The following is a 9,411-nucleotide window of genomic DNA, read 5'->3' on the forward strand; positions in this document are numbered from 1 at the left end:
TGGTGTTGGGTTGACGGTTGGACTCGATGATCTTAGAGGTCTTTTCCAACCTCAATGATTCTATGATTCTATGATTCTGTCTTCTGTGAGGTTGAAGGTATGCAAACAGTGACATTTAGTCCATGTTAATTGTGTCAGAACAAACATGAGGATGCCCCTTGTGTTGGAGGCATAGTTGTTGTTCCTACTTCACTGGAATTAAATTTATTCCTACTGATCCTGGAAAATTAATTCATGTAAGAGAGCCAACTGGAGACTGGTTTACATTGTTTCAGGAGTTATTCAGGTTTTGCAATCAGAGGTTCCCTCAGGTATCCATATTTACTGAAAAGAAAATAAGACTGCAAGACCAGATTCTTTTCTTCTGCATTTACTGGCCTTGAAAGTAGGAAGATGTGATTTGCAGAGGCTTCCAGCTACAACAGTAGGTGATGGTGGAAGTTGGCAGCAAGTGCCACTTAGCTATGTTCCTTCCAGCAGAGTTTTGCTTGTAACGCTGAAGATTTTGTCCTCCCTTGGAGGTCCTAAGGTCCCCAAAGGGTGGCAGTATCAACACAGTCTGCTCTCCCCATAAGGTGACGTCTGTGGGTGTACAACTTCTCCATTTGGTACGGAATAATGGAGTGTGCCTGACTAAGCTCATGTTATTTTGGAAAATGGAAAATCTGCAAGGGTGAGATAAAATCTTATATTGCCACCCATGTGATAGCTGTGTCTCATGATGGTAACTCATCAAGACCAGGGCACACTTTGATTTATTTTCATTATGAACTCTAATGTCACAAGATCTTAAACACTTCAGATTTGGTAGTGCCCGTGTTCATAGTTACATAGGTCAAGCATAATTGCAACTTTAATTCTTAACACTACCCACTGTGATATAGGCTACTCATAACACTGCATATTTTACAGAGTAAATTTAATGCAACATTTGCAGTGAAATTAAATGAACTTTGCTAGTATTGGTATTATAAATTAGAGTCTGGATCTTACCAAGATTAGTTTGAGTAGTACTAATATCACAAGGAATGTGACTGCTAGTGAGTCTCCCCAGTTACTGCCTCTCTATGTAAGCAAGTGTGGGTGATCTGCTGTGCTCAACACATGATCAGTATCGAAGCAGATTGAACTGTGGGGTCAGTGATTAAATGGTTTCTATATCTGAGATTTGACTCAGGTGCTGGTAGCTAGAAGAGTATGAAAAATAGGAAGGAAATTTATTCCAGCGCCCTTCCCCCTCCCCCCCCCCCCCCCCCGTTTTGTTTTCTTTTTGGGGGTTGTGGGGATGTGTCTATGTAGGTCAGGATCACCTACTCGCAATAACTATAAGATTATGGTTGTGTAAAATGGGTAAAAAAAGAGAAAAGGTGGTGTTGGGAAAATTAATATCTGGATAAGGAGATGGGAAGTAGTGGCATAGTGGGACAGAAGGGAACCATGTATTTCAATACTTCAGTAACTACAATGGAAAGATTACTTAAAATAAGATGTAAAATGACCACAAAACTTTATTTTTAAGTAGATTTGATTGAAGAGCTGCTTATTATTTTGCAATAAATTAAACAGAAAAGATGCTACATACCTGCCTGTTGAATACAAACTTAGTAAAAGTACAGCTTATGTAATTCTCATATAATTTAAAATATATCAATTTTAAGACATGTCAATTTATAATATATTTACATAGCACAATAGCATCATGGCGCTGCAGTCACGCATATTAAGACTTCACAGATTAAAAAAAGCCATTAATCAGTCTTGTCTGGACACTTTCTTGTTATGCATAAAATTGTCAGTCATCCTTATTTTTCTTCTGAATTTGATAATCTTTTCCCAATGCTCAGCTTGCCAGTCTTGCACTTCCTAATAATCAGCAGTTCTTTGGAATCTAAGACTTGGTACAACGTTCACAGTGTAGTTCAAACAATAAATAGTATCCATATCCTGTCTTGATTCCATGGCGTATGGGAGGAGAGGATTTTCTCCCTGTGCTGCTTTCACCCTTGTAACAGCCTTGCCAGCTTTTATCCTGCGTCCTCCTGGCTGTGGAGCTGTTTGCATCTGCCTCATACCCCTCCTCCCAAGGCGCGGGTTCTCCTTGCTGAGATCCAGCCACCCTGAAGGATCTCTCCACAAGATATTTGACACAGAGTCTACTTGGCTCTTCACTGCGTCAAACACTTCATTTTGAAGTGTTGGTTTGCAGCTGGTTCAAAAGGTTCAGGTAGGCTTTGGATTTCAAAAATCTGGGATATGAATCCCTTTCCATGAGGATGTACACGGTTTTCTGGGCTTCATCAAAACTTGTGTGAGTTGGGTCTTGAGCCCTTTTGGCTGTTGCTTCCCTCATCTGATAGTCAATATTGATCTGGAAAATGAAAAACAAATGCCATTGACATCTTAATGTACTCTCTTTCTATATCTATCACTTTGTCTTGTCAATAAACAAATTTGTAACCTTAGAACTCAGTGTGATAGTTCAATATCAGAACTGCAAAATGAGGGAATTTCAATGCTTATATCCCAGTCATGCACAAAAAATGCTACTCACTATAGAAATGCAGTTTCTTATGGAGTCTGAAGTAATACAACTCAACAATGGAGTAAGTAGAGGAACAACTTCCAATTAAAACAATAGGAGAAATCTTGTGTAGAATGAGAGTCTCCAGTTTGAAATATGATCAACATACATGACTTCTAATTCTCCAGAATATCCACATATTTTAACACAAGAAATAATTCACGGCTCTCCTACTAGCAAAGCTCTCTAAGTATCTGACTCCAAACACCAGCAGTAATTCAAACTGGGCTGACTCAGAACAGCATCATGTGCTGAGCCGCTGGTGCCTCTGCTGAGCTTCTGCTAGTGGTGCTCCCCAGCACTGGCCTGTATCGTGTGACTCTACTTGTGAGATCTGATAATCTCACGGCTGAAGACAGTAATGATGCAAGTACACTCATAAACATGCGGCTGTGTCTTCCTCCTATATAACTGAATGAATGTGTGAGCACCTCAGTGAAGCTACACTTCTATCTTCTGATTTTCCAGAATCCTTGTACTGAAACACTAGACAGATTAACTTTGTACATACCTGTTTAATAGCATCTGATTGAACAAACTCCTCATAAATCCTCTCTGCTTTGCCGTGTAAGTGATCAGATTTGGTTTTCTTATAATCCTCACAAGCCAACCAGAACTCGATGTTTTCCTCGCTGAACTCTGACTTCAGAAACTCCCGAAAGACACCTTGACCACCTAAAGCCAACACAAATACATCATCATTTATAGCGTGAGATTTGTGACCAGGGAGGATAAAATAAATAGCAGGAGTTGTATGGAAATCTCTGTTATAAAATCTTGCCAAAATACACTGTTCTTCCCTTCTTCAACATACTACAGATACTCTAATATTAAGGGTGTTGGGAGTTTTTAGTTGGGTGTTCAGTGTTTTTAGATCTAGACCCTGGGCACTAAAATACATCAATAGATTCTAGTCCTCCCTAAACGGATTGTCTTAGGGTACAAGTGGAGAGAAAATTCCAAATTAAACTGATGTGTTACGCAAGGACAGAAGACTGATCAAAAAGCACTGAATTGAGCTATTTGGGGTTTATTTGCTATACCGGGAGTAGGAAATGGAAGGAAAAAAAACAAACTTGGAAGCAAAGCTGAATACAGTAGCCATGTTACACTGAAGCTGTAAATAACTGAAATGCAACTGGCCATTCTCTGGTAGTGTTTGTAGAATGCTACAGCTTTGTGTATTTGGCGAGATTAGATAAAATTTTGTCCTCAGAATAAAAGCGAAGTCATACTAAAGTAATAGACTTACTTTGGCTGGCCAAGAGCTTTTCCAAAGACTGGGACCACTGTAATACTTCCTCTGCAGAAAGCCTAAGTTGACAAGAAAAAGAGAAGACTTTAGGCAAGAAACCATGTGATTTTATTTGCATGTTTAAAGAAGACAAATTTTATAATTAATTATCCTATTCTAGGAATATGTACCAGGTATTTATTAAACTTACGGCTTTCTCATAATCTGAGACACTGGAGGCAAGCCCACACTGAGAAAAATAATCAGAGATGGAAAAACAAGGAACTATGATGTTATCCTGAATTCTGTTCCCAGACACATTAGCTTTTACTGTAACTATGACCAAATAATTTTGTATCTGTACTTTTGTTTCTATATTCCTGAAATAAGAATGGTAATACCCCTGCTCTCCACTTAACTGTGAAGCATAATTTCTTGTAATTCTTTAGAGAATGGATACAATGTCCCTCTGAAGAAAATAGATTAACTGAGGTGTCTTCTCCCTCACTGTTTGATGCAAACATATAGACATCACTAAGAAACAGCTCCTAACTCCATGAATAGCTTCTGCTTCGTAATGTTCACCTCTTGTATTTTGGAAATTTTAGGCATTATTACAATACTTGTTCTAGAAGTAGTTTAGAAATTAATAACATAGTCTACTATATAGTAATCTAGCTATACTTATATTTTGTTATAACTTAATGTGTCTCAGTACTTACATGACATTTCTGGAGTTAGAAGTCTTGATCCCAGATTCGATATGTGGTACCATGCACTTCAAATAATTTTTGAGATCTGCACCACTGAAACCAATGAACAGACATTTTTGTAATCCATTAAAATTGCAGTTGCATTTCAATTTGTTTAAACAGAGGCTGATAGCTCCATCCTATGACTGAAGTCTGGGAAGTTACATATCCAAGTAACTTTTTTCAGAAGACTAAGAGGCTCCCAGTGTATCCAAAATCTACTCCTGATTACTTAAGGGAATCAATTCATTGGTAGGCATCAGCTCAAGACATTTTTAATGATGCTGTAGTCCTGGGCTTTGAGCAGGCTTTGCAGTCATTTAGCGAGAAACACGGTGCTAATTCTTAATCTCCAAGATTCTAGTGTTATTTTCACTTCTAATACATTAGAGTTTATAGTAAGATGTATATACTTACAAAGCCTTTTGCTTCTTTTTATGGATTTTGCCTTCTGCAAGCTTGCAGTCTTCTTTTCCATTTAATTCAGTCATGTTGTTGTGGGGAAAAAAAAATCCTGGCATTTTACTTAACTTTAATGTGAAGTGACTTTTGCAGCGATAATCCTCCAAGCACCAAATGTCAGTTCACTGACTCTGCTACCTCCTTTTATTGACACAGCCAGCCCTGCTAGTTGGTGTGAACAGAGCTGTTTATCATGTATCCTCACCACAAACTGTGGAAGTTCCCTTTTTTTCAGTGCATGGTGACGCGAGTCTTTTGAGAAAGAAAACAGACAGCAGTGTCTCGTGGTTGAGGTTAAACCGGATGAGACTGAATTACTTTGGGTTTGTTTTGTGTGTCTGTGTTACCAAAAAAAAAAAAAATCCCCTCTATAACTTTGAATTCTTGTCCCTTTCTGATTGGTACTTTCAAATCAGAAGTACTTCTTGGTTTTATCAAATGGGCTGCAAATACTGCAGTTTTATCTTGACAAAATTCACCTGCTACATGCCTGTGTTCTGAAATTTCATACTTTACAATTGATTTGATGGGCTCAGTGGAATATTAGAAAAAAGTACTTTAAGATATACCAGTATTAAGGTTCCATATGTAACAAGCTATTTGCAAGTCACAAGTTGCTCTTCAAACTAGAATACGATGTTAGAGGAATCTGATTTGTTTAGACACATGTGCTGTGAAAATGTTTAAAAGTGATTTTCATGTGAAAGGGTTTTGAAGCAGCAAAAACTTACTTAATTTGGTTTAATTTTTCCAAGTCAGATTATTTGGAAGCACACTGCCATATTTCAGGAATGCCTCCATAATTTTAAGTGATTCTGCATGTGTAAAGATTGATTTAAGTTAGAGCTGATGTTTGTAAAGACAATGTGAACATTACAATGTGTTTGAGGGAGGTTTGCATTCTTTGTATATACTTGAGTTCTACTGCAAAAAGAAACCATGGATGCAAAGCAAGATGAAGAATTAATTGTTACCCTCTATTTATCTGACTGGGTTGATGATTTAGAGGTTTAAGTACTTAATCTGGTCCCTGGGCATCCTAATTTCTACTTGTTTATTGGTTTTTTTCCTGGAAAGTTTCAAAGATTTTGTTTTATTGAATAATGCATACAACTTTGATTACTTATAAATAGCTCATGAATGATTTGTACAGGGCTGCATATGATTATGGTAACTGAGAACTTGCTCACTTATCTACAGTTTCGTAGTGGACTGTGATACCAAAGACTCAAGGAGACTGAAAGCTGCCAGCAGACAGATGTGCATGCAAGGACAGACAGTCTGCGTCAGGGTGGCTTTAACCACAGGAGGCTACGGATCCTCTGAATATCAGCAGTGACATAAATGTGTCTGCATAGGCTGTACTGCAGGAAACATTTATCTCTGTGCTATCAGGTAAACACTGACCTTTGTAAGGTAGAGGTATTTACTAACTGTTCTTAACCCCCCTGAACAAGGCTAAAAAGGAAGGAAGAGATGTTATCAGTACCATATTTGTTTTCATACCTAGCATGCTGTTTTTTGACATTCAGCCCCCTCAGTATTGTATTTTTTCATTTAGTAGCTGTCCTCAGTGAATTTCTGGGAGGGTTATAGAGATGCTGCATACAAACTTTTCTCGGAAGGATGCAGTAAAAGGGTAAAAGGCAACAGACACAAGTTACATCAAGGGAAAATCCCTATTTCCTACCACATCTCTCCGTACTTTGTGGCCTCAGGCTAAAAGGGGGGCAATGACTTGAACTTGTAATTACAAGCAGGTATAAGTAAGCCACCAGTTAGGTTCTGTGAGTCTAAGAGGGACTAGATAGAGTTGCTCCCCTGAAGAACAGGACAGTTTGCTTGTTTGTGCCTGTTATCAATGCAGGACTGTTGACAGTTTGTTTACCAGACAAGGAATGTCTCTTCTCCCTTTAAAATGAAGTTGCTATCTTTACCTTTGGGATTTGTTAAACAAACAATGCATGTTACAGTTGCTTCAGACCTTCCTCTAGAAAGGGATTATCATGTGCTACTGCATGGGCTTTGTACTTCACCTTCTTGCAATAAATATTCTCCTGAGTAAATAAAGAATAGTATTCTTGTCACTTACATCCATGTAACGCTGCTGTCACGCAATATTTGAATTGTTTTCCAGGTACTTTATTTGGTAGATGAGATCAGTTATGTTAGTATTAGACACCAGTGCAGTTTGTAGGGTGAAATAGATTCATTTTACTGTGAGCTTTGGCCTTGCTATCCTAAAGGATTCTGAAATGAGGCCTCTGTAGAGGCCACAAGCTTGTTTCTGGCACATTGCATGAATTACCTTGGCTTGTATCCGACAAACTTCTGTGAGTATGAAGTCTCTTCCGGCTTCATCTCTTTATAGCCTATTCTACTTTTGATGTTCTTGTGGGAGATCAATAGGAGATGATATTACTTTTCTTGATAACGTTGCACTGAATGCACTCAAGAATATTTTGATGGTAACAAATAAATGCAGGAGATTTTTTTTGGCTGCATTTGCTACAGGTTGGAGGAAGTTTGGAATAGGTGGGAGGTAAAGTACATTCAAGAAAAATGCCTAATTGTGGAAAGATTGCATGTAGCCCCTTGGAAGATACACCACTGGGCTCTGGGGTAGGTAGTAGCCTTTGCTTTTAGGATCCTGGTGCTACTGGACTTGAAGGCAGTCAAAAGGGAAGGAGGAATAGGTGGAGTACTGTATGTAAAGGAAGAAAAAGTTGTGGTTACCAAGCAGACCATCTGGCACTAGCTGATGTTCTTACGTTCTGCTGTTCCCATATTCTGAATTTATAATGCTCTTAATATACTAATGTTATGTCCTGACCCTCTAAGCTGTCATCTGAGACCCCTCTCCAGTCTTCTAAATCAGTAAGCCCCAGTCTCTGGATGACTACTGTGCAAAGAAAATCAATACTGCCTCTCTGGTTCACTCTAAGCCAGGTCTATTTGTGAACTTGTGTAAAGATTCATGTAAGATTGCCAAAAGTAGAAAGAAGACTGGGAGTTATGAGTATCTGATTTGGAGACAAGATGAACAATGAACAACTTCTAGGAAGAAGTGTCGCACCTAAACTTCTAGATTAAGGTCATAGGAGGTGTAAAGACAATGTAAAGCAACAATATCCTCACATTCTCCTGTAAGCCTTGCTCAAACTCTGCAAAACGAAAGCCTACTGCATTCAGTAGCAGGTATCTCAACATGGGAGTCTGATTATTATTCACATTTCACTTTTTTTTTCCACTGTGGACAATTACTTTCTTCCTCTGAGTAACTCTGATCTTCAAGGCATCCTTTTTTCTCTTGATGGAGTATTTCACTGACTCTGATTCACTCTTTCTATGCAAGCCTACTCATCTTTAAGATTTTATTTGTTGAGCACAATGCGAGTTACCTGATTTCAGGAATGGGAAGAGTGTCTACAAGACTTAGGTATGTGTACAATTAAAGTGAGAGGAAAAAGAGAAACTGTAAGATTAACAGGGCTGACAAATTTTTTTGTTACTTGAGTTATGTTCTGCTTCTGCAGACCACAGGAAACCAGGAAAACACCTGCATGGAATTTCCTAAATTAAAACTATTTGCTAACTATTACTATGGTTATTGTAGAGGATCCTGCTTTGTGCAGGAGTTGGACTAGATCCCACAGGTGGACTAGATGTCGGTCCCCTCCAGCTTCCATGATTCTATTGTTCTGAATACCCTGACTTGACATTTGTAGTGTCAAAAGTGCTACTTATTCTTAACATAACTTTAAAAATATAATACTTCAAAATCTTATGTGTTCATCCATATTCAGATTCACTATCCTTGTTTCCTGTAGACAGAGGTGTAGTCCAGGCTCTGGTGGGATTTAACATGATACCATGAGGAATAGTTATGTCCTGACCCGGTGGAAAGCTTTTCACATAACTTCTGTCCTCCTAATTTGCTGGGTTTTTTCAATTTCATCATAAGATGGTTGGTAACAGACCTGTCTCTTTCATCTCACGCCATCTTAATCTACTGTCCTGGTTTTGGCAGGGATAGAGTTAATTTCCTTCCTAGTAGCTGGTACAGCGCTGTGTTTTGGATTTAGGATGAGAACAAAGTTGATAACCCACCAATGTTTTAGTTGTTGCTGAGCAGTGCTTACACTAGTCAGGGACTTTTCAGCTTCCCATGCTCTACCGACTGAGAAGGCTGGAGGTGCACAAGAAGCTGGGAGGGGGCACAGCCAGGACAGCTGACCCAAACTGGCCAGAGGGATATTCCATACCATGTGATGTCATGCTCAGTACATAAACTGGGGAAAGCTGGCTGGGGGGGCCGCTGCTCGGGGGACTGGCTGGGCATCGGTCAGCAGGTGGTGAGCAATTGCATCATGCATCACTTG

At 39.0% G+C, this 9,411-nt stretch overlaps 1 protein-coding gene across 1 annotated transcript; it reads right to left on the bottom strand.

Moving 5' to 3' along the window:
• Positions 1–2,182: 2,182 nt before the first annotated feature.
• RGS1 (regulator of G-protein signaling 1) lies at positions 2,183–5,142 on the bottom strand. Its single transcript, XM_009285314.2, has 5 exons — positions 4,985–5,142; positions 4,538–4,621; positions 3,834–3,895; positions 3,093–3,256; positions 2,183–2,368 (listed from the first exon to the last, which is right to left on the bottom strand). The coding sequence occupies exons 1-5, from the start codon at positions 5,086–5,088 to the stop codon at positions 2,183–2,185; spliced, it is 600 nt and encodes a 199-aa protein (XP_009283589.1). The 5' UTR covers positions 5,089–5,142.
• Between the last annotated feature and the right edge of the window lie 4,269 nt (positions 5,143–9,411).

The sequence above is a fragment of the Aptenodytes forsteri genome, unplaced genomic scaffold (assembly GCF_000699145.1).
Source record: "Aptenodytes forsteri isolate BGI_AS27 unplaced genomic scaffold, ASM69914v1 Scaffold104, whole genome shotgun sequence".
Classification (NCBI taxonomy): Eukaryota; Metazoa; Chordata; class Aves; order Sphenisciformes; family Spheniscidae; genus Aptenodytes; species Aptenodytes forsteri.

Excerpts from the sequence above, each read along its gene's own strand:
- RGS1 (XM_009285314.2), bottom strand. The coding sequence starts at position 5,088 with ATGCCAGGATTTTTTTTTCCCCACAACAACATGACTGAATTAAATGGA. Across the intron at positions 3,896-4,537 it reads TCTAACTCCAGAAATGTCAT|GCTTTCTGCAGAGGAAGTAT; the intron begins GTAAGTACTGAG and ends TTGTCAACTTAG. Across the intron at positions 3,257-3,833 it reads AAAGCTCTTGGCCAGCCAAA|GTGGTCAAGGTGTCTTTCGG; the intron begins GTAAGTCTATTA and ends TGTTGGCTTTAG.